This window comes from Crotalus tigris, unplaced genomic scaffold, assembly GCF_016545835.1.
Source record: "Crotalus tigris isolate CLP2741 ecotype Arizona unplaced genomic scaffold, ASM1654583v1 scf7180000019068.10715455, whole genome shotgun sequence".
Classification (NCBI taxonomy): domain Eukaryota; kingdom Metazoa; phylum Chordata; class Lepidosauria; order Squamata; family Viperidae; genus Crotalus; species Crotalus tigris.
The window spans coordinates 6,789,643-6,815,854 of NW_024097358.1; the positions used below are offsets into that span (position 1 = coordinate 6,789,643).

Sequence of the window (26,212 nt, forward strand, 5' to 3'; positions counted from 1 at the left end):
GCATTTTTTGCTTGGAAAGGCTCTTGCCCATCAATGAAACGCTCCTGCAGGTTAATCACACACTTTATAGGTCATGCTGAAGTATTATATATTACCTCCATCAGAAAAGAAAAATTATAGAAGTGTAAACATAGGGCCTCTTGGATTTCAGCCATGTCGAAGGTGATCCTTAGGATGGATTTAAAGCAAAAACGGTCTAGAATCGTTACCCATTACATAATTACAGTACTGTACAACTTCCTTCAACAACTCCTTTGCCTGTGAGCAAAGTAGTTTTGAAAATTTTATTTTCTTTGGGATGCAATGTTCATGCCAGAAGCTTTTCCCTTTATCCTCACATATATTCTAAAGTAGGAGATAAGACTCAGATTTGGAAAATACTTGTATAAAATTTTATTTGTAAATCATACTATACAATTAATGGAATATACCTTTATAACATATACCATTTTGTCAAAGAATTTCAGCAGGTTTAGCTAACCATGTAATTAAAACATCATTGTTCCATCCCAATATTTTGCTGCTCATTATGCAAGCAGTGTTAAGAATTATTGTTACAATAATTTACCAACATCTTCCATACTTACCAAATCACCATGGGAATGGTTTAGCTCAATGTTTGAACCATATGTTCCTGAAAAGATTAGTGGCTCTGGCAAGAAAGTATTTTCCACTGGTATTTCAGGAAATATGTTTCTCTGATAGGTAAAGAATCTTCTGCATCTCACAAGGGATCCAACAGCAGGAAAGTTTCCAAGAGAAAATGTGAAAGTCTTGCACCCAAATCTAGCCTGTTGTACAGATCTCACAGTGAATTTGAAGACCGATACAGATTAAGGAACAATGAAGTTTAACCAAGAAGAGCCAATGGGTATTTTTCTTAAAGGTAAAAATAATTGTGAGACTTCTTATTTAAGAAATGGGGACTCATCCGTTGTTTTGTTTATTCCTTAATTTCAGTAACGTTCGGGAATCAGTGTGTAACCTTAATAACCCTCTGTACCCCGTAGGGCCTAGAAGGCCCCTTCCAAATTCCAGCAGACTGAAACTAAACTCAGATATGAGTTGAACAGATTCCCCCGCTCCATTTTTGCTTCCCTTTATTTACCACCTTTGCTGATGACATGTCAGCAAACTCAGAAGCCTGTATTCTACAGTACACTGTTTTGAGACAGCTAACCTCAAATTAAAAGACAGAGGCTTACAACAAATCGAAGAAAGCAAATATGCAGCTCAGGACCACATAGGATCTCATATTCCCTTTATGACCGTCAGAGCAAATGCAATGCAGGATACAATATTTGGAGGGTAGGGCTGTGTTTTTGAGTTGGGTATTAATAAAAAATGGTTTTTTAAGCCTTGCAAGATATCAAGGCTCTCCAAAACCACTATTCTACTAATTTTTGGAGCAAGTCTCTCAACCTGCCAAAGCCTTAACCACTAGTTCAGATCGACTCTTTAGCACAGTGGTTCCCAACATTTTCTATACCCTGCACCCCTAGAACACTTCTGATATATTCTCGCACCCCTTACAAAAGTTTGAAATAATGGCAACAAATTATGCATATACACTATAATTTTGAAAACCCACGTTTTCGCACCTCCTGGAATATCATCTCGCACCTCTGGCTGGGAACCCCTGCTTTAGCAGAATGTGTTTCTTTCAGCAAAAAAGCTTTTGTTTTAAAACATCAGAAACAGCCACCTCAGTAGCAAAGTCCATTTGTCTTTTTCTTTCTCAGCAGTTACCAAATTCCCAATCGCTTTGAGCTTTTCATTTTTAAATGCAATCATGTTGCAGAGCTCCCAACAACTCAAATTAAAACACCCATCAACTTGAGAGCTGATTCTTATATTAAAAATCAGACCAAATGAGAAGGATGATTTAAGAACTGCTGTCTCCAAACAAATGCACAAATGGATAAATAACCTTTGCAATGCACAAAATAATGCTACCAGTGTATAAGACTGGAACACCTACTGGAAGGAGGTAGGAAGTATTTTTTTTAGGTATAGACTAACATGTGCATGCATGCAATGAATGAAGAAAATAGGCACATATGCTGTAATGAGTACTGTATCACTTTCAAGGTCCTAACAGGAAGAAAAATATGATTTAAAATCCAGCTGCCCATCTGCTCCCAATTCTTTCTAAAGTCTGCTTTCTATTAGCTGTGGCTGCTCTAGGCCATTAACTCTTTGAAAGCTGGCTTATATACGCAGTGTGCTTTGATAGCCTTAGAAGTCCAAAGATTAATCTTGGTTCTCCAAATCCTATAGACAATAGTTTGTCAATTAGAACTTGAGAATCTTATAAGTTAACCTTTTATTTTATGTTAGGCTTCAGCATTTTTCTATTGGATATATTGCAATGGTTAACCACTCACAGTTAGTGACCAGGAGAGACAACCACAAAATCTCCCTTTGTTTTATGGGGCTAAGCTGGTTTCTCTTAACACTGTGATGGATTTTTAACATGTGATGCCATTGTGGTTTACAGGAGTCAGCCATCAGGGATGCAGATGGATCAAGTCATCCCATTCTAACATAACTGAACAAGGAGGCTATAAAATATAAATATCAAAAAATGCATGTAATATATCTCTTGCTGTGGCCACTTGAGCAGCTTTATGAAAATTAGGGAGTATAAAAATTTAGGGGAGAACACAAATTAAACTGAAAGCCCCCAGCTCTTTAATAATACTACAATTTTGGCTTAAATTTAACCACATATTAGTTACAGAATTGCATGTTCCAATGTAGTAGGTACTCTTCCAAAGTCCAAGAGAATAGTGATAGATGCTAACGTATGCATAATTTGGAACAAGCTAGTATGCATTAGATATACAAATTCCAAGTATATTTAAAACTGAGCATAGACAAGCCCACAATTAATGGGATATGTATACATCCCCACCAAACCAGAAAGCTATAACACAACTCCAATTCTAATGAAAATAACTAAACAATGTAAATGATTGAACTAAGCATATATCCTAAACTTCAAAATTGCAAGATTGACTATTTTAATCTATAAATTAAAGCAATAGCAAATAATTGCAACTGTTAAAAACATCTGGTTACACATATTTCAATACATCAGAACAATTCTAAGTTAATCAGTGGAGAAAGGCACTGATATGTAAAAATAAATGGCTTTTCAGTTAAAACAAACCAATCCTGGTCATTCACATATATGCATGCAAACAAATGGATTCCAATTCAGAAATCCACACTGTGCTTAGTAAAAAATTTAGATTAATACACGATCATTAAGCTATTTAATTAATTCAGCTTTTCAAAAAGAAATGGCCCAGAAATAAAATTGATTCTTTGCTCCAGGTCTAAAACTAGTTTTACTGCTAAGATTGTAGCCATAGTTCAGAAATGTTAAGATGTTCAAGAGCCCTCAGGGTTGTGTGTGCTTCTGTGTGTATAGCTAAGCCCCTTTGCAGCTCTGAAGAGGCTAAGCCTCAGTATGGATGACATTTACTTCATTGAAACAGCCCAACTTCAAAAGAACTGAAGCTACTGCATTATTTTCTATTGCTACATTAATGGCTGTGTCTGCAAATGGACTCTCTTACTGACATCTTTCATTCCTTTTCATCTCTGCTGCTAATCAAGGAAGCAAATATCACACTGGCAGTTCCATATGTGTAGATGGAAGGGACAGCAGAGAAAAGGTTGATTGCACTGCGGCTGGGAAAGAGGGGAAAATATTTCTGGTATTCAAGAATAAATCTCCAAATGGGAAGAAAGAGTGATGCATTATCAAAGGGTAAAAAGTTTTAAAATCCTTGAAAATAGGGCAATTTTTTTTAACACTGACATTGTTTAAAAATAATAAAGCCAATGGTCCAAATATTCCGAAGATTGCACCTCTCTGTATGTCTCGATGAAGTCTGTTCCTAAAGCTAAAAGATGTATGAGGCAAAGGGTTGTACAAGTGAGCAAAGCAACAGTTTTAAAGTCCCCCAGCCAAAATGCTTCCAACCAAGATTCCATCTTTGAGAGCATGTTCCACATCCTTCTCTTCTATTTTCAGAAAGACCTGGTGGAAGAAAAACAAACATGAATCTGTTACTTGGACATAGCTGAGTATCCATGATTGCCCATGTGTACAATATCAAGATTAAACTTTAGGCATTGGCAATTTCTAACTTTCCCTTTAATCTACATAGAAGAAAAAGTTCTGCTATCAAGTTGTCACTGAAGCATCCAACTTCCAGCATATGCTGATTTCCAACCACTTTTCAAGAACAGAAATATTATAATTGTTACAAGAATCAACAATCTGCCATATAATTTCCACTGCCAGTTCCCATAGAGTTAACACTGAAAAAAGACGGATAGAATGAAAAGATTCTACCCAAATGCCTCAAATATCTGCATTCCCCTTTTCTCTAATTGCAAAAATTTAGATGAGTACAAGCAGAAACAAGAAGTGGAGGAAGATGGATTATTAACCAGTTTTTTTAGTTGTGCAACTTCTCTATTGTTCAAAATCCACAACATTTCAAATCAGAATTATCTCTCATAGCAGAATTCCAAGCATTAGCATGAATTAATTAATCACCACAATGTTACACTTTAGCTTCCTCATTATAGAGTATTTAATTTACATTCCAGAAAGTACTAAGCTTTGGAAAAATAGGCAAATTTCAAGAAGGACAGAGCACAAATATGACAACCAATCAAATACATTGTGATATGTCTAAACTTCGGGCAGCTCTTCCAATATAGGCAAGAATGATTGATGTTACACGTGCAGTTCCAACTGCTCTGGTGAAAAAGTAATTGAACTCTGTTTCCTCTTTGTTTATTGTTTCTGCAGTTCTGCAAAGAACAGATATGAACAAAAAAAAAGTTGTACCCTGAGGAAGTCTCACAGAAACATAAGAAAGGAGGGCTGATACACCTGTTCATATAGCAAAGACATTTAAGATGGCTGCATCTAAAGAAAAAAAATTCCCAGGTGCAGCAGAGACCTTTCAGGCACTAAAAAACTCTAAATAGTACATTTTCCTAGGAAAGCCAAAACAAGAATCACTGGCCAATTTTTATCACTCCCTGTTATCATCATTATTATAATAGAGTAAAAGCCAACCACTCAAAGGGTTTTCTCTAAAAAGCAATAGAGAATGGAAAATTTGTACATTAATCTTAGATCTTTCAGCCAACGAAGAGCATGTGATTAAACTACTCTCCCAGCCAATACGGAGAAATACCTTAGACAGCCGTGCTTCTTTAGCCTTTTTGAGTCCTACAATGCCCCTTGATTCCAAAAGAGCTGAGAGTGAGAGGCATTCCGATTGGCCAACAGGTCCTACTTTCTGTTTCTGACAAATTCTGCTGTAAGCTTCATGCAGCTAGAAATAAGGAAGGTTTAATAAGTTCCAGTTATTATTATTGAATACAATAACACAGAGAGATTAGTAGATACAACAAGGCTCACTCATCCTAGCTTCATTTTGTTCCATTATTGTAGCTTTTAACTAAAATATGTTCTTCATAATCATAACCCAAAGTGCCCAGCCAAAGCACTTGCTAACATAGTTCTATATTTGGTATAGTTACTATAATTTTACTTTTTAAAGAAAAGAGTGGCCATGGAAAGAGATTTAGAAATCCATAATAAGATATATTGCAAAAAATTCAGTTTACACTAAATCCCACTTAAGTATAATTTTACTAGAAACAGTGAACAAATAATTGCCCCAATTAGTTTCAGCATTTGTTCCTATGGAATAAAAGCACTTATAATTTTGGAGGAATTTGGAATACAGGCAACTATATTGTTCTGCTACAAAAATTAGGAACTATTGTATAGAACAAACTATTCCCTCCTCCACTTTTCAAATGCCATGAGAAGGTAATAGAATGGGAATAGTAGGTAATTTATATATAACTCATGTACTATAGAGGTAGTGCTTAACTTACAATCATTTGTTCAAAGTTACATTGCCAATGACTTACAATTGGTCCTCACACTTAAAACTATTACAGCATTTGCAATGTCATGTGACCAAAATCCAGGTGCTTGGCAACTGGCATGTGTTTGTAACAGTTGCAGCACCCCGAGATCATGATTGTGATTGCAACCTTCCCTGCCAGCCTCCAACAAGCAAAGTCAATGAGACAAAATGGATTTGCTTAATGACTGCATGATTTACTTAACAATTGCAGTGATTTGCTTAACAATAATGGCAAAGAAGATTGTAAAATCAGGCTTGATTCATTTAACAACTGCCCTGCTTAGCAACATAAATTCTAGTCCTAATTTGTGTTCATAGGTCAAGGACTAGTTGTATTACACATAGTCCTATATTTTATGCAATTATCTTTCATTCAGACCAGGGAGGATTGGAGACATTATTTCCTAAGTAAACAGAGAATTATTATTTATTCTCAAAATCTTTTAAAAAAAAAGGTACAGGATACGAAGAGGCAGAGAGCAGAAATCTTTTGATATCACTTTATTCTAGAACTTTCAGAATGCAAATTTTGCATAAAGATATTACATTAGCCAATATTAAGATTCTTTCACATTCATTCCTCATGAGATCCGGGTGAAGCAGAATGAAGCAGCACTAAATAAAAGTACTATAGGAGAGTAGCAATGAAGGATCAATACACTCACCTTTCCTAGGTTAACTTCTTTGATATTCTGTTGCTTGGCTAAGAGCAACAGAGAACAGACTAAAATCTTTTGTTGTAGTGGGAAGGAAGAAGCATCACCGTAACTGTTACCAGTTGCCATCCGATCACCATATACATCAGAGATCACTTGGGAGACATGACGCAGGCCCACTTGTTTGGGCACTGCAGAGTCTGCAGCTGGTTTGGAATGAGATTTGATTGAGGACACAGGACTGGAATCAGCTGGTCAGAAAGTACAAGATGGAAAATCCATTATTCATACGTAAAAACTGCAACTTAACCCATGTACAAATGACACATATATGCATTTTGATTAGTTTCTATCTCATTTGAAAAAATTCAGCAAGACATATTTGGGATTCCCAGACGCTGTCTCACTAAAGATCTAGACCTGCTTAATTTTACCAGCATTGTTGCATCGTGTGGTTTCAGATCATGCATTAGTCAAACATGCAGTGTTTGATTTTGATCAACCATGAAGAACCATGTTAAACATACTTCATCCAGTAGTCTATGCCATACTCTGCTTAAATCAGGTGGAATCAAGACGTTCACAATTACTCCCAGCTGTTAATATTGATGATATGGTATCTTAATTCAAGAGTCAGTAAATAAACATGCATCAATGGAAAATATTAAGGATCCAATTATCCTTGAATCTATTTGACCTTTTTAAAATATCTAAAGAGATGTCAGATCTAATGGCAGAGATTTCTATGGTTTAACTCAGGGCTGCATTATCATTGGTCCTGAATGTCTCCACTTTTTGTTATCCATGAAAAAGCCCCAAATACCAATGCTGTGCTTGAGGAAGGAAGCCAATTGCCAGTCGTGATGAATGATTTTATATATCTCTAGCAGATCTCCCCTTATTCTCTTTCATTCTAAGCTAAACAGCATATGATGCTGTTTTTCTTCATTTGAGAGCAGCTCTAGCAGGTAAACATTTCCAACTGTCCCCTTTTCTAGTTGTCTTTTTTGAGGTTTAGTGAGATAACTGGTACCACATTATTCCAAGTAGTCTCAGTAGAGTTCTATATTAAAGCATTACCAACTTTACTTTCAACTATCTTCTTAATGAATCCTAACATGGAACTTGCCTTTTTCAACGGTAGCTATATATCAAACTGTCATTTGCACTAATTGCAAGATCCTTTTCCTGCTCAATCAAGTTGTATATCCAAATGGTTACAGCAAATGTTTTGGCAGGATTCCTCAGCAACACTAAGATGTGTGGATTTTGCATGCTGGCTAGGAAATTCTGGTAATTAAAATCCATATATTGTAACATTGCTAAACTTTAAAAGTATTGGTCTAAAGTTCAAGACGGGTCAATACAAACCTCTATACACCACCATCACTGTTCATAAACCTTAAGATACAAATTTTTAGACTGCATGTAGCTGTTTGGAAGAAGCATGTATGTAGTACTACTTCATACGTGCTTTTCTAATGTTCCTTACATTTAGGATCAGATATAGAAGAGAGGGAACAAGTTCAGTTTCTTCAACAGGACCGTTTTTGTAGTGGGGGAAGAGAAAATACATTTGTGTCAGCCAACTTTACAAACATTTCCATTCCCCCAGCATGGTTTAAACTTTCTTTCTCGAAGAAATGGTGCCAAACTAGATCAGGAAAACACTTAAGGAAACCTAGTACTATTGCATAGAAGTACATGATCTGCATAAAGTAAAGAATGAGAAAAATCTACTTACAGGCAGGCGTTTGTTTAAGTATAGCTTGGGTCTTCACATCTGACTCCACAATTTCAACGGCCCTCCTAAAGATGAAGATAGTATTTTAGATCATGGTATTAAAACTTTATCCCCAATACAGCAATGGGCCACTCCAGATTGTCTCACATAATTGATGTGTTGACCAAACCACCATTCTAGCACATATGAAAGCATTCTGCCAAGATTCAGAAATCACTTCCAGCTGTTTCAGCTTAAGTGCAAAACAGACAAGTTACAATCAATTGTATTACTTACATTCCTTTAGCTGCCCACTTAGTGTAGGGCACAGAGAGAAAATATCTGCTGTTTGTTCTTGCTATCAGATCATAGCATCCATTACCATCACTTTAACACCCCTCCAGCCTTAACTGGGATTTAAACAACCTCAGAAGAACAAACTCCAACTCCAAAGCCAATTAGCACAAGAAGTTATCTCCCCTTATCTGGAGTATTTATTTATTTTAGTGAGAAAGTGTAAACTCAATTCCTATTATCTAAAAACGGGGATTTTATACAAATGGGCAAATAGCTTATCAAATGCAATACAAAAAGGGAGTCACGGAGATCCAAAAGCAGAATTAACTAAGCTCACAACAGGAAAGCTTCCTGCTGATGACATTTCATACACCAAGTCATTGTATTGTGATGCCTATGAAGTGTCTATAAATGTTAGGGATTTTTTTTCCTTTCTTTATAAATCTTGATTGCTTTCTCAAATGGTTATATCTTCTTCAAAGTGCCTTTTTTTGGTGCACCGCTTTTAATAAAGTTGCACCAATAGTAGATTAAAGGAAGAGAACAGAATAAGGCAATCATAGATAGACTCTCAAAGGGATCCAAGTAAAGATTTTAAAAGGAACCTTCTAGAAGCTTACCAAGTCCTTAACATTCAGAATTCTTTAAAAAAACAAACAAACAAACATAAAAATCTGCTTCCAATTAGATTTGTTGTGAAAAGCTAGGCAAACATTTGACGTGTAATATACATTGAGATCCTCCTTCAAGAGCAGGTGAGTTAAACAAGAATGGTTGATTGGGCTGCCTAAAATCCTGTGATTTGAAGAAAATCTTCAACCATTAAGAGGCTGCTTAACAGCAAACTATTCAATTCTTCCTTTTTAAAGAATTTCTTCTCACCTACTCCCTTTCTGTATCTATGTATTTCTACATAATTCCTCTCTTCTTTCCTATTACAGTTCCCACTTAAAAAGAATAATAACAAAATTAAAAGCAACAGAAGAAATTTAACCATTATTGCCATGACACAACCCACTTTAGCTAATTCATGAATTGATTTTGGGCTTGACCAACCAGCTGAAAGTCTAATAAAATGCTATGGTATTTATTATTGGTACAAGAAACCTGTACCAGCCTAGCCTTCTCATAGTGAATGTTACTCTTACTTATACCAGTTCTTGATCTTGCCTTTTCACCTCAGTTCTCTAAAGTAGCTCTCAAGTCACAAGGGAGAAACTGTGCAAGTATGCTATAATGAAAGAAGATCTAGTATAACATGCATGGCCCATTAATGGGAATTCATTACTATCTTGCATGTTAATGAGATTAACGCTCTATTTGTTATATTGGAAGCAGTGCCAGAGGCAGATTTTGACCCTCTGTGCTAACCTATGTCTAATTTGGGCACCACATGGGTAGAAGGAATCAGGATTAATTCTGTGTATAAGCTGACATTTACTCATAGCTAAACCAAAGCTTAAGTTTCAGATCCAAACATTTGTTGATAATTCTGGAACAAAGAACTATTTTGAAATGGAACCAGGTATGTTTAAATTTTCATTGGTGAATTTGTTTAATAAAATTAAGTATTTTTTTTCTGACAATGCACAGTCATACAGCTAAATAAAGCAAATAAAATGCAGATAACAGAACAAAACCCCAAAACAAAACATAACCTCCAAAAAAGCAAATTAAGCAAACAGCCTATCTTTCCTTCAACTAGAATGAACAAGTAAAGCTTTAGAATGGCATTCTTTAAGGTACCAAGATTGGTCTGAAAGCATTTGCTTAACTCAAATGCATAATGTCAGCTAGATGAGCATCAACTGTCTTTCACTGTATTGGTTTAACATAAACTTTAATTGTATTTCTGCTTCTTCTAAAGACTGCTTTAGGACCAATTAACTTTTAATGCTGATTTTGCGTTAGTATTAAAGTTATCATTACCTCCTCTAGATCCTAAGTGTAAATTATTTTATGTTTATTGCTGTAGTTTTTAACTAAGAGAAATAAAATATAATCCAGTTAAATACAAACTCCTACAAGAATCTTCTGCATGAAAACGATGTATCAGGAAACTAAATTATAAAGGTCTTGTATATTAAAATCACTTTTAATGAACCCCCTCAAAGATGATAAAGGTAGATATCTAATGGAGTTTGAAAGGATTTGCATAGCTCAGGGGCTAGCAAAAGAAAAGGGGGCAGGCTCAATAGTGAACTATATGAAACAGAAACATACAGTAATATTTATTTGCATATAATATTTATTAGCATATCTGAATAATTTTTTTCAGGATCAAGACACAAGCTGTACAATTCAGCAAGGTCTCTGTGAGCTCCTTAAATGAAATGAAATCAAAATATATTATATGGATCATGTGGCTTAACATTTTGACTCTTACTCTTAGAGGTCTCAAGAGGCCATTTTCCCTATAAAGATAAGGGAACAACAGCAGAACATTCCAGCAGCTTGGCTTACTCAAGACAGTCATCTGCAGCCTGTTCTCCTGGCCCTCTTCGAATGGCATCATAGCACACATGCTTTGCTTCTGTACTTTTCTCAGTCTGGATTAAGCTGCATGTGACTTTTGCTTTCGGTTATTGGGTTAACATATACTGTAATATGCTTTCTGTGCTTTTCAAATGCTGTAAATATCTAAACCCTAATGCAAAGATCTAGATTAGAATTCTCCCAAAGTGGCAGCTACCTTCTTTTCTTTGCCTATGTGAAAACTCCACTGAGTTTCTATACTGTAAAATTCCTAACGACATTTAATTATCAAAGTTATTGAAGACCTGGCTTTTCTCCTAGACCTTGAGATAAGTTGATGGTTGAGCCCCTGTCTTCAGGACACCTATGTTTTTTAAAATTGTAAAGTTCTTACTTTTTTTAACTCTAAGCCACCCAGAATCATTAGGACCAACTTCTAAACTGACTGACATAAATAAATAAGTAAATGCATACATATTAAAGTAGGTGTATTTGCTCTGCAAACATAAAAGGGGACATCCAACAAATGTCTAACTGAAATCAAGGAAGATGGAAGACAACTGATAAACTCTCTTGTGAGGGAAAAGATAATATTTCCAAGCACCATAAAGATGTCTGCTTGAGAGCTGTTAATGAGAGCCTTTTGCAATCTAAATGTAATTAACCAATCTATAATCGCTGCAGGAGGACCAATTCCTCTCACCCTTCATAGGTAATGGGCTGTAAACATTTCCAGACATTAGCACAGCCAGGAGGCACCACCCTCCCCTATGCACAAGGACAGGAGGGTTCTGACTCTCCCCCCTCAGGCAGGGGGACCAAACACCACAATAAAGCTTTAAATCACGTCCCACATCCAGTAATTAGCTTGGAATTTAGTTCACTATATATTTGTCACCTGCAGATGTCCAGTGCTTTGCGAGCATCCCCAGAGAAGGCAGAGACTTTTCTAGCACAGAACTGGATAGCAGCGTTGTCCAACACCTCCTCCCCTGACACCTAAAGGAATAAAGAAGAGAAAACATGGTAGTTAACAAAAGTAAGTGTCCTACATTTTTGGAGAGAAAAAAGACATGATCTGGGCATGTATAGAAAGCAATCCTTATATTTAGTTCAGAACCTCTCATTCTGCTCAAATTAATATCCTTAATCATTTAACTTCCTACCTTACTTTTTGCCATTAGGGATTAGCCCAACAAATTAACTAATTTGTTCTCTGCTTAAAAGAAACTGAAGGAGCTCCTAATGCAGACATGTCAAACCTGTGATGTCACATGACGTTGTGTGACGTTTGTGACTGTTTTGCCATTGCTGGCAATGGGGTGGGCGCAGCTTCCGTGTGAGGTGTCTGGTCTAGGGGTCAGCAGTTTGACACCCCTGTCCTAATGCAACGCAAAGGATGCTGAGAAATTCAAATTACAGTTCGCCAAGTGGCATCAAAGATAAATGCAGCTTATTCCTTCTATAAGTTGTTTAGGGGCAAGACAGTAATTTTTGAATTAGGCCGCTGAGATATTACCTTCTTCAAGCGTTCCTGGAGAATAGAAGCCAGCTGATCTTTGCTGTATGGGGGAAAGTTTAGCAGCTGTGGCCTGCACATAGGTCGGGTCTGCAGGCGAGGTAGGATGCGATCAGTGAGATCCAAAGCATTAGCTATTCCTACCAAACAAACAAATCTCGTTTATATCCAACAAACAAACATTCCATCCTACCCATAGCTTCTTTAAGAATTGAAAGAATCTTTCTTTTAAAACATTGGAGCAACCATACTTTTACAGTACTTATCTGGTACCTACTATTGTGAGCTATGTACAACTCACTTCTAATGCCATCTTTATTGGTTCTAAGTAAATGCACAAGTAAATTTAGAAGGAAAGTATTTCCTATTTTCTCAACACCCTACTTTGTGCTTTTTATTTTGCACAATGAAAAGTTTGTTAAATTTAGGCTTGGATAGATGGTCCTACATGCTGCATAGAGGACTGGCCTAGTTAGTTCCTATTTCCCTTAGAATGCTATATATCTTTCAGATAAGCAATTAATTAAAGATTCTTCTACTTAGCAGATCAGTGGGAATGCACAATTCTAACAGAGGGAGAGACAGAATATAATCACAGATCCACATTCTCTGAAAATCTTCTATTTTTTCTGCTTCTAACTTAAGTATATCTTTTCCTTTCCTTTCCAGTAGTTGAGAAGGAAGGTGGCATGAACTATAATAGCACAGTTAAGCAAGAGTCAACATGGACAAGTAGCAGAAGAAAGGCACTGAAATCAATAGTGGGCAAAATTAGACTTTGGAAAATACCCAGCACTCGGCTAGGCATCCCCCCCCCCAAAAAAAGTATAGTAACACTCTTCTTCTTAAACTATCAAGCTAAAGCTTTAACATCTCTAATACTCACCAATGAGAATGAGCCGAGAGTTGGGAAGGGAAGGCCACTCAAATATTGTATAGAGAACATCTTGTCCCTTGCTATCCAACTGATCCATCTCATCTAATACAACCAAACTGCAAGGATGAAAAACATCAAGACTGAATACTACCTTCCCAGAGAAAAAAATATGCAAATGTAACAATAAACAAAGAATAAAATATTCAAAAATTTTTAACAAAATATCCTTTAGCTGCAGGTAGTACTTTTAAATAATGAGTGGACTGAGGTACTTGCAAGGTTCCCAACTTCCAGAAAATTGAATAAAATGTTTTTTTGTTTTAAAAAGCACATAGTTTAATATATAAGCCCATGAATTCATAAATATCCTAGGAAAATCCACTAGATCAGACATGTCAAACTCACGACGTCATGTGATGTCACGCAACGTATTGAAACTTTTTCCCCATTGCCAGCAACGGGGTGGGCGCGGTTTCCTTGTGATGCGTCCAGCCCACAGGCCGGCAGTTTGACACTCCTGCACTAGATCATAAAATGTTGCTGCTTAATATACTCTGAGATTTTATTCTGGATAAAGAAACTGAACTGTCATTTGAATAAAATATGGTTATATAAGGGCAAAGGAATTGGCTTGACTAATTATATTCACTAGGCTTTTGAGGATAACAAAATACAAGATTCAGTGGAAAGAAAGATGGAATTGCAGTGGATTATCATAAATCCATTCTTTTATTGAATGCTGTCTGGCCAACAGGTTAAATATTGGGAACCCTCTGATCCACTAGCTTCTTGCCTTAATTGTTACAGGCTGCTTCAAAAGTCATCACTCCAGTTTCCTTGCTTTGGGAAAATTCAAACCAAGGTAATACCATCTGAAATAATTCAAGAGTTCATTGTTTTCAAGCAAAAATTTGTCTGAATTAATTCATATACAACACAGTGTGTTTCCAGAGTCAAGACCTGATTCAGTGTTTAGTTTCAGCCTGCTTAACAGTCTGTGGTGAAAACGATTTTACATGAACATTATTAATAGTGCTTACATTTATTGAAACATAAAACCTCTGCACTGGTCTGGTGAACCATTAATTTAGTCTGTCTTTGGAGATCAATGGCTTTGGAAGAATTTGTGAATGCTCTGGAGAATTTTCTAGCTATTGGTGCTGGCAGTTCTCCTGACTGATATGTGGGTGTGGAGCTGGCTTGGCTGCCATGGCTAATCCCAAATATCCTCCTCTGGGAATAGAACTCCACTCTTTGATTTTCCAATAAGCTTGAAGTACTAGGAAAATAATTATGTAGTGGTGTTCTTGCAATTGGCACTGATCCTGAAAGGTCAGACTGTTAGCAATGGTCAGGAATGCCTCTGCCCAGCCCAATTTTCAATTGTTGCACCATCTGTGCTTTCAACTGTGATTTGTGTTTTAATTATCTCTTATTTATATCACTTAACACTGTGACCTTCATAAGTATTCAAAACTGTAACTGACATATAATATTGCAGTTAGATTGCTTTTGGGAGTGTGTTTTTTATAGTATAAACAGTGGAGCAATGAATTTGCTCTAACAGCTCGAACAACCTACTACTGGAGCAAATTCACTGACTTCAAGTTTTTATGAGTAAAATGCAAGATGCAAGTTTTGTCCTATGAAAGGACAAGATACTTGAAGGACTGCCTCCTTCCATATATACCTGCTTGTTGTTTTCATTATTCATTGGGGGAGGGGGGGGAAGAGAAAGGTGCAACAACAATATTACTCCTTGACATCTCTGGGTAAAGTAGAAGAAAAAATTGGTTTAAAGAATAGTGACTGCATTTAAAAACATTCAGGTTCATCACATTTTTTAAAAGGCAGGGCAGAAATCTCTGTCATGTGCTAGACAAACCAACAATCTGGTTAAAAAAGGCATCTTATTTCTTTCCCATATCTAAAAATGTATGGTTATAGGTTATGTGAAAAAAGACCTCTTCAGCAATATGACCCATATTGTGGAAGTCTCTCCTAAAAAATGTAGTATTTTATTTTCTGTTACCTCTTTCAGAATTATGATAAAGGCACTTTTTAGATTTTCAATGCTATAGAATCCTAGCTATTTAATCTAAATTTAATTTTGTATTTTTTTTGCTTATTTCTTAGCTTATAGCATATTTTAATTGATCTCTTTATTTTATGCCATCTCCAGCATTTTAATAAATTCATTTCCAGAGAAGTTATTCTCTCAAACTCATAAACTGAAGATTGTATTATATAGGAAAGAATTATTTCTCCCAATAGTCTCTCCAAGACTGTTTTAAAAGCTGGTTCTAAAAAATCTGGGTTAGTATGTTTTTCAAAATTAACTAAAACAACAATATATATATTTAAAACAAAGGCAAAAATAAAAGTTTCAATTTATCAAGCGCTGTATCTACTCATTTAATGCTAATCAAGGGCAAGCCCTGAATGATTTGAGGCTTAGATATACTCCTGAGAATAAATACATAGCACATCTGGTCAAAATACCTAGATTCTGTGAGTTGAACAACTCTCCCAAGTACCAATCAGCCTATGTGAGGATAATTATAATAATAAAAATCCATTATTAGAGATCCTACTGTTCAGCATTTATTTCTACAATGCTTTCCCTGGGTACAATTGTTATTACTACAATAATAATCCTGTCAAATGGCTTAATCTGAGAAAAAAAAATCCAATTTCCATGGACCAATTAGTTCAGTTTATTAAATCTTGAACATACTTAAATACCTAAATATATTTACAGGGAGGAATTATAGGGAGAAGACAATAGGAAAGGTATGTAATTCTCCTATAAAGATTGCTCTAACCCCAGAACATTTCATTCAAATTATTATTGGCCAGACTCGTCCATCTCTGGTGAGAAAATGCCATTTGCTCACTGGAGTTTGGCAAGCTACTTTTTTCTGTGAAGCAAACAGGGATTCTGTGATGCTCTCATATAAATTAGAGTCCCAAAACAACCAAATATGCTGTTTTTCCATACACAGCATAAATTCATGACTAATACCATCCCTATTTCCAATGGATAACTAAATTAAAAAAAAAAAAAAACTTCTCCCATAAAAAATCTTCTACTCACGCCATCGATGCACTTTCTGATGTCAACCGTTTCTCCAGCTTTCTGATGACATCACCTTTGGCTGCTTTGGCAGCTCCAGCCAGGCCCAACTGTTCAGCAATTGCTGGGAAGACAGCTTGGGAGCTCCTTAAGGCCATGCAATTTAAGACTGTGATCTGAATCCCAATGAGTTCTGTCTGTAAGGAAGGTGGGAAAGTTTGATCACTACCTAGACCAGTGATGGCGAACCTTTTAGAGACTGAAACCCATTGGATGCCGGGTGGGTGTGGCCCATTGGGTGGGTGTAGCTGCGGTGGTAACGGCAGACTGGGTGGGACTAAAAATTTCAATCAATCAATTCCAACTTTGTGAGATCTTTTTTTCCCCTGCAAGAAGTTGAAATTGATTGATTGAACCTTTTTTTTTTTGGCGGCAGAGACCTAAAGCGAAAAGGTTTTATAAAACACAGCTAAAGGCCTAGGAGTGGGGCGACAGCATGTGTGCCCACAGAGAGGGCTCTGCGTGCCACCTGTGGCACACGTGCCATATGTTCACCACCATGGACCTAGATTCTATAAGAGAGTCCAAAAGCAACCTGCAAGGCATTCTGAACACTAGGAGCTCCAAGAAGAATCATGAAGATAAGCTGCCATAAAACAAAAGCAACACCTCCCTTACTAGTGGGGGCAACAACCCAATGTGCAGGATAGACAAATATTCTTGTATATGAACTTTCATTTTACTAAGCTGAGAAATAAAGAGAACACACAACTGTTCTCTTTATTTAAACTGCAACATCCTAAATATTTTAGGAAAACCCTCCTGTTCACAAAGCCTTCCTTTGAGAAAGGAAGATGTGACAAGCCATAAAAATACTCAATTACATTAAATAGGCAATACGTATATTTTATTCCTACTGCTCATGATCAAATCAATAAAATTTATCTGAGGCTTAAAAATGAATTTAAAATATTAAGATATTCTATGTAATATAATTAAATATAACAATATTTAATTTTAATTATATTTATATAATTTATATATATTCAATTATATAACATTCTATATATAATTAAATATAATAGAAAATGAATTTAGAATACAGTTTATTCTAGAATATAATTAGAATATTAATCAATGGAACAGCTTCCCTCCTAGAGTTGTGGGTGCTCCATTGCTGGAAGTTTTCAAGAAAAGACTGGACAACCATTTGTTCAGGATGGTACAAGGACTCCTTTCTTGGGAAGCGATTGGATTGGAAGATCTTCAAGATGCCTTCCAGCCCTATGCTTCTATACAACTACACTACCAAGACTAACAAGTTACACATGATTTTTGCTCTTTGCATGGCTGACAAAGTCCAGGAAGTCTTTTTTCAGCTCCTAGACATTAGATGGGGAGGCAAAGAACAAATAATTGTTTCCCTATTAACAGTAAAACACATTCAAGGCAAGTATAAATTGATGTTGAAATAATTTTCCTTATTGTTATAACAGCAAAGAACAAGACGTTCATTCGAAGATTATATTCATGTAGGGGTATTAACCTTCGCCATCAATCCTCCAGTTTGAATGGAATGCATGTTGCAGTTCCATACAGTTAGTCTTTATGAACACAATTGAGCCGAAAATTTCCGATGCTAAGCAAATCTTTTTAAATGAGTTTTGCCCTATTTTATGACTTTTCTTGCCATAGTTAAATGAATCACAAGTTAAGTTACTAACATGATTGTTATGTGAATCTAGCTTTCTCATTGACTTTGCTTGTCAGAAGGGCACAAAAGGTGATCACATGACCCCAGGACACTGCAACTGTCATGCCAATTGCCAAATGTCTGAATTTTGATCATGTGACCTTGAGGATGCTGCAATGGTCATGAAAAATAGTCATAAGTTACTTTTTTCAGTGCCGTTGTAATTTCAAACTGTTACAAGAGTGGTTATAAGTCAAGGACTTCTTGTGATCACACTACTATTAATCTGAACTGTTGAGCAAGGACCAATCTCTCTCTCTCTCTCTCTCTCTCTCTCTCTCTCTCTCTCTCTCTCTCTCTCTCTCTCTCTCTCACATCTATCTATCACATCCATCGAATATCACACCTAAGTGACTAGGTAGTTTAGAATAAAACATAAAAAGAGGTATAAAAACACAAATACAGCAGAGTTAAAACTCAGTTAAGAACAAAGTTAAAATAAGATATTACAAGTTAAAAAAGACAGGCAGCACATCCTCACATTACCAGCCATCCCAGGGTCTCATATCATTCTTCAATCTCCATGTCAATTGGCAAAGCCAGGTCTTAACACTATATTGAAAGGCCAGAAAAGTAGAGGCCGGTCTTACCTTTGGGATAAATAAGTGTAAATTGCTATTTTTTATTTACACAAATACAAACATTGCATTCAATCATGTTTTGTGTCGATTAGGACTCAGAATTGACAGCATACAAGTAAACTTTGACTTAGCGACCATTCAAAATTATAAAAAATCCCCACAAAAGGTAGTTACAACCAACTGTAGGAATGTTGCAGCACCTCCCCCATCTCTGCCACCCCTCCCATCAAGTTTCCCCAGGCCTCAAATGACTATCACAATAACATTACCAGCAACAGAGCAGGCAATAATTGTTCAAGCACTCTGTTTCAAAGAAAGATCTCAAGAACATTTAATACCCATGGTCAAATCCAGCAGTTACCTTCAAATCCAGCAAGGCTCTGTTGAGGCAAGCAGTTTTCCCAGTGCCAGGGGCTCCAGATATATAAAGGCTTCCAGGCTTCTTCCTGCAGACATGTTCCAGGAGGAATCGTTGCAGGACACCTGTTTCTTTTTCCCTTGTAAGCAATTGGTCTGGAACAGCTGTATGAAGGAGGCTCTTTGCCTGTTGATAACAGGTGCCTGCATTAAAATAAACAGCTACCATAAAACAAAAACATGTCTTGACACAATAGATGACAGCATTCTGATTTCTAGAAAAAGAAATTATAATGGGTAAAATTTTGCTACTAAATTAGTTGTATATACTTTTAACTGAGTTCTTGTTAATGATGAAATAGATTGTTCAATTACACATCCTTATCAGATTAAGCAAAATAAATATTGCATTTTATCTGTTTCATATTATTAATATATTATCTTGACTTTCTAACACTGTCTGCAGCTGTAAAATCGGTAACATATGATTCTATAAATATGATCAATGAAGAAGAGAAATTGGTTGCGTGCCCAGCAAGTTCATTCTAACTTTTGGTGAAGGGAATTTAGGCCTTGTGGATACATTATGATTTTGGGGAACTCTTGATAAACACCAAAATAAAATGGCTACCATAATGACCTGGGGAAAAAAAATCACACAAGTTATTATTACAACATCGTAATGTATTTTTTTGAAAAATGTGTTAGAAAATAACCAAGAAAATATGTTTATATATTAAATATTCTTTACCTTATCAAAATGTCCTTTTCCAAATAGAATTTTCCATTTTTTTCTAGGGATACTTTTCAATAAATAGGAAGATTAATATTTCTTCCATATGTAATACCAATATCAATACTAATATAAAGCTCTAAAATTCAATCCCCTCAAAACAACTTCTCCCATTCTAATAACCCATTTCTTCTGTTTCACACTCACCAATCCATGCACACGTATAACCATTTCTAATTCGTCCACCATATGCATATCCTTTTTTCCTAGTTTTAATTTGCTGGCTTCTCAGTTCCCTTCAAGCCACCCATTAAAAAAATCTTCCTTTTATACTTTATTCTCCTGTTGTTTTCAATCTTTCAAAGTAGTCTACCTATTTCAGCTTGGAAAAGTGTTCTTTTTGTTACTATTTTCACAGTAGTTCCTTTATTTTCTTTTATTTTTGGTGAGATAGCCGGAAAGCAGGATTTTCATCCCCCCTTTTTTCTTTTTCTGAGAATGCTCAGGTCCACACAGGAGTCGGAAAAATATTGGCAAAGGAAAAGCAAGATGATGGATTGGCTATAGGTCAAAAAGAAATCATTTTTCAGCCAGCCAAGGAAAAAAATACTTAACAATTCAAACAAAATTTAGAAACATCACTTTGGAAGCATCCAGTGCTTTGGCAGATGTTAATGGAATGTCCCTTAGAAACACATTATTGGTGACTAAGGGTAGCAGACTTAATTTCAAGTCTTCTAGCAATCACATCTGAATACAAATCAGAAGATTCAAATAAATTCATTCAGCTAGTTTTTAACTATAGTTAAAATCTTTTTCATAGTATTATATTAGCTCCTACATAAAATCACCTTAAAATTTCATTTATTTTGTGATAGAATCATGCTTAGCCTTCCCATTCTATACAATAACAGAAATTATATGCTAATATTAGTATTTTATTTATTTTATGTAAAACATTTGCACTGAATTTGTATTGATGCTTGTTGTCTTTTGCTTTTATCATAGTGGGTGATTGCCCATTCTTGCTTTTTGCTGTTTTTTAAAAATTGTTATTAGCAACCTCAAGTCCCCTTTTTGAGATAGGCAGCTATATAAATGGAATTACTAAATAAAGAAATAAAATAATATAGAGCTGAAGGAATTTTTTTTGATACTAAAGTTACTGGAAAAGACAAATTGAAACAATAGGTCCTAGCTGCCCATCCTTGTTACATACCTTCTGGCTTAAACAGTTGAGTTCGTACTCGCTGTTTTTTAAGAGAGTAACACTGCATAGTAGTAGGTGTTTCTTGGCTCCTTTGTATTGGAGACTGAACCAAACTGCTGCACTTGGTGGGAGTCCTGGAGACTGAATGTTCACTAAAGAGTAAAGTCTGGACCCTGGGGGAAGTTGCTGGAAAGGTGTTTTCTTTTTTACTCTGCTTAGTTGGGGTACAAGGTAACAAGTGAGCAACATTGCAGAGATTGTCATCACCTAGAGGAAACAAAGAGATATCTAGTGTAGAAATTAATAGGTGAAATTTAGACCATCTACACAAAGTGACTTCTTTAAAATGTTGTCCTTTTATTAAAAGTCTCATTTTGAGATACTCAAGCCTTTTTTAAAAATACTATCTCAGAGGTAATGGGTGGAGTTTCAAGGAAACCTTTTGTTGTGAACTTTTTAATGATTCGCTCTTATTAATTCATTAGTTGGAAATCTCTTGCAATAGTAAAGTTCAAAACACTTGGATTTGTAATTTTTAAAAGTTGAAACTCAATTCTTTGTAAATAAGTCTATTTATAGAAATGTCATTAGAAGGGGCATTGTCTTACCTGAACGCTTTTTCTCAGTACAGAGATGGAGAATCCACCAATGGGACATACCAAAGCCTCACTGTCCCAATGGGTGGGGAACAGAAAAGGCTGGATTAGAGTCTCCGGAAACTACTTGCTGGAGGACCCTCTGGCCAAAGGAGGCGTCCGGTGAAGCGAAACGTTCAAACCTGTAATGGCGTATAAACGGGGAGGGCGAGGACCATGTCGCAGCCCTGCAAATCTCCTCGATGGACGCCTGAGTGGTCTATGCCGCAGCACTGCAAGTGGAATGGGCAGTAAGATGACTTGGAGCAGGCAGAGAAGAGGACTGGTACGCCTCCGCGATACAGGCCCTGATCCACCTGCCAATAATGTTAGCGGAAACCTTCTGTCCCAGAGAAGCCGGATGGAAAGAAACAAATAGGGCCTCAGACCTATGAAAAGGTTCTGTGCGTTTCATGTAACGCCGTAGTGCGGACATCCAGTGTGTGCCACTGCTGCTGCAAGTAATGGGAAAAATTGGGGCAAAAATTTGGTAAGATGACTTCCTGTGCTCTATGGAAGAGCAAGTTTATCTTGGGCACAAAGGCGGGGTCCAGACAAAGGACCACCCGATCGCTGTGAAAGATACAAAGGTCATTCCTGACCGATAGAGCAGCCAGCTCAGAGATACGTCTGGCTGACGTGATGACGATTAAGAACGCAACCTTAAGAGATAGGTTCCGTAACAGAATAGTCGCTATGGGCTCAAAGGGTGGTTTTGTTAGAGCGCGAAAGATGCAAGGCAATTCCCAAGATGGGTACCTATGTACCATGGGAGGCCTGGTGTTGCATGCACCCTTGATAAAGGTGCGAATCCTAGGATGGTGAACTAAGGGAACTGAATCCGCACAAGTGAGTAATGTTGACAGAGCCACCACCTGTCTGCGAATAGTCGCAGGGGCCAGGCCCCTGTCCAGACCGTCCAGAAGATAATCTACGATCTGAGGGACGGTCAATTTGTAGATATCCAGTTGTCGCCTTCTACACCAATGGCAAAAAATTTTCCAAGTAGAATCATAAATGCGATTGGTTGCTGGGCGACGAGAGGCCTGAATCATGGTAATTGAGCGGGGGGGAAACAATTCTTGTGTCATGATGCTGCGCTCAAGCGCCAGACAGTCAAGTGCAACCATTGAGGGTCCGGGTGTTGGAGGGACCCCTAGTGTAAGGACACGCAATGTGGAGGAATCTTCCACAGAGGAGACTGGGAAAGAATCACCAAGTCAGCAAACCATGGCCTCTGTGGCCAGTATGGGGCCACGAGGATCACTTCCGCCTGCTCCTGTAGTAGTTTGCGGATGGTTGCCGGTATGAGTGGGAGTGGAAGGAAGACATAGAGGAGACCCTGTAGCCACGGGTTCTGCAAGGCGTCCGTCCCCTCCGCCCCTGGAAGAAAATAGCCGGAGTAGTACCTAGGGAGTTGGGCATTGGTTGATGACGCAAACAAGTCGAGGATTGGATGGCCGAACCTGTGGGAGATCTCGGAAAACAGATCCAGATGCAACCCCCACTCCGAGGGGTGCACCATAGCGCGACTCAAAAAGTCTGCCTGCTGGTTCTCGACCCCCGAGATGTGTTTAGCCCTGAGAAAGGCCAGGTTGGACTCTGCCCAGGAACCCAGGAGCCGTGCCTCGGACATAAGGGACCTGGTGCCCCCCTGACGATTGATGTGTGCCTTGGACGCCACGTTGTCCGTAAGGATCAGAATGTGACGTCCCCTGAATTGGCGAAGAGCTAGGTGGATGGCCCTGAGCTCCAGCCAATTGATGTTGTGTCTCAATCTGCGTGGGACCAACGGCCCTGCGCAAACTGAGACTGTAGATGAGCTTCCCAACCGAACAGACTAGCGTCTGTCGTGATGGTGATGCAGTCCGGTTCCTTGAAGGGTGATCCTTTGGTCACCACTTGTGAGAACCACCAGCGCAGTGACCTGCAAATGTGAACCGGGACTCTGACCTGACAGTTGGATGCACTGGCATTCACCCGCTGGAATGGTAGGAGGAACCATTGGAGGTCCCGCAAATAGAGTCTGGCCCAGGGAACTATGGCTATGCAGGAGACCATCTTTCTCAACAGTTAGGAGAGTAAGAACAATGGGACAGTACGTTCCCTGTACACCTGGCGAGCCAGGTCCCTGATGCTGACCAATTGCTCCTGGGAGAGATAGACCATGCAGTTTGTGGTGTCTGTAACGGCTCCCAGGTGCAGAAGCCTGGATGAGGGAACTGTCTGGCTTTTTTGAAAATTGACTGAGAAGCCATGTTGTTGAAGAACCTGAATAGTGTATTTCAGGTCCGCCTGAGCTGCCTGGAAGAATGACGCTTGGATCAGGATGTCATCCAGGTAACACTGGACGCGTATTGGTATTTTCCTCAACTGGGCGGCTACTATGGCCAGAATCTTGGCGAACACCCTGGGTGCCGAAGAAAGGCCAAAAGGAAGGGCCTTGTACTGGAAATGCCTGCCCCTGTAACAGAACCTGAGGAACCACTGGTGAGCTGGATGGATAGGGATGTGGAGGTACGCTTCTGTGAGGTCTATTGACGCCAGGAAGTCTCCTTGTCTGATGCCCCCCAGGATGGACTGGAGTGATTGCATCTTGAACTTTTTGTAAGTGATCTTTGAGGTCCAGAATCACTCTCCACCCCCCTGAGGCCTTGGGAACCACAAAGAGGATGGAATAGAACCCCCCTCCCCTGTGGTCCGGTGGTATCGGTTCTATGGCCTGAATCTCTAGAAGATGTTGAATGGCCTCCTGCATGAGTCCCTGTTTGAGTGGATCCCTGGAAACGGAACAGGTGATGAATCGGTCCAGGGGCTTGGCTAGAAACTCCAGGGACAGACCAAACTGGATGGTTTGTAAGACCCAGTTGTCCGTGGAAGTGAGTTCCCACTGGTGGAAGAAGTGGGCCAGCCTTTCCCCGATGGGAAGAACAGTGTAGGAGTCACTTGGACTTCCTGTAGGGGCATCCTGCCCCTCAAAATGGCTGCTTAGACTGGCTCTGCTGTCTGGGCCGAAAGCCTGGTGTGTCATAAGGATGGTCATGTGGTCTCTCCTGTCTGGGAGTGTATGAGCAGGAGGGCTGAGTGACCGTTGGACCTGCTGCCGGCCGAAAGGACTGCCTACAAAAATATGGAGCGGGACGCTTGTCGGACTTTTTGTTCAAGTGAGCCATGACCTTCCACTTGTCCTTGTTTTCTACAAGGTACGGAGCCAGGGCCTCCCCAAATAAATTATTGCCCAGATAAGGAGCAGTTGCTAGACGCCATTTGGCCTTGGCGTGAGCCTGCCAGTGTTTCAGCCATAGCATCCTTCTGGCTGTGATGTTGGATGCTAGAGACCTAGAGGCAAAGTTGGCCGACTGAAGCGTTGCATCTGCAGCGTACTCAGTGGCTGCCAGCATTTGGTTAGATCCTGGTGGGTCCGAATGTCCTCAGTAGGGACTCTGGCCTGAAGTTGACGTAGCCATAAAAGGGTACTCCGGACAAAAAAGTTCGCACAAGTGGCCGTTTTAATTGCCCATGCTGCTGATTGATGGGTCTTCCAGAAGGTCTGTTCCCATTTTTTGTCGTCCGCTTTAAGCGTCTCCGACAAGTCTCCAGCGACCACAGTCTGGGATACCAAAGGGGTCCCGGCTTCGTCTACCTTGGGGACCTCCAGTGCATCAGTGAGGTCTGTGGAGGTGCTAAATATCTTTTTGTCAGTCCCGCTTATGGAAGGGAAGGAGGAAGGGGAGGCCCATTGTTTCTTGATCCCTTTAAGAAAAATAGAGGGGCACGGAACATGATGTTGGGTTGCCACCGTTTCAAAAAATATCGGATTTGGGCTGGAATCCGATGTTGCCTGTGGCTGAGGGAACTGATCCTATGTTTGCTGTTGATGTGGCCTTGCGCAGCACTGTAAGAAACAGGGCTGGATTGAATAGGCCTCCTGAAGGGGAGGGCTCAGGGGGAAGTTCCTCCTCCTCTGACAGATTAAAGTCTGGCTGTTCCTCACCTTGTGGGGACGAGTAGCCGCTCATGGAGGAGTGTGCGGGAGACATGGGCTCATGAGATATAGGGAGCCCCGTAAGAGGAACATAAGGTGGCATAGCTGATGTGGAAACCACCTGACTAGGTGGATGGAAGGACCGTTCTGCTAGAGCTTGGTCCACAACCTTAGATAGCAAGGCCTCAAGGCGGCCATTGGAGAAAATGTCTCCGATGTCTGGTCCCCTGAGCCCTGCAGCCGTAGGAGTGAAGGTGGCCTCTGAGACTGAACCTGGAGCTGTTGTTGTGTGATGAATCAATGCAGGAGAGCTGAGTGTGACAGGGGTCCCTGTGGGGGACCACACGCCTTGAGCCG

General features: G+C 38.7%; 1 protein-coding gene across 2 annotated transcripts in view; it reads right to left on the reverse strand.

The window, feature by feature from the left end:
* Positions 1-369: 369 nt before the first annotated feature.
* Positions 370-26,212, reverse strand: part of CDC6 (cell division cycle 6) — a 37,724-nt gene continuing 11,881 nt past the window's right edge. For both annotated transcript variants that reach the window (XM_039359311.1, XM_039359310.1), the window contains exons 3-12: positions 21,245-21,502; positions 19,297-19,496; positions 16,623-16,798; positions 13,535-13,641; positions 12,649-12,788; positions 12,028-12,128; positions 8,379-8,443; positions 6,644-6,885; positions 5,232-5,372; positions 370-4,054 (exon numbers count right to left, since the gene is read on the reverse strand). In XM_039359311.1, the coding sequence (XP_039215245.1) occupies positions 3,968-4,054; positions 5,232-5,372; positions 6,644-6,885; positions 8,379-8,443; positions 12,028-12,128; positions 12,649-12,788; positions 13,535-13,641; positions 16,623-16,798; positions 19,297-19,496; positions 21,245-21,502 (1,517 nt within the window). In that variant the 3' untranslated portion in view covers positions 370-3,967. The remainder of the gene's footprint in view (positions 4,055-5,231; positions 5,373-6,643; positions 6,886-8,378; positions 8,444-12,027; positions 12,129-12,648; positions 12,789-13,534; positions 13,642-16,622; positions 16,799-19,296; positions 19,497-21,244; positions 21,503-26,212) is intronic.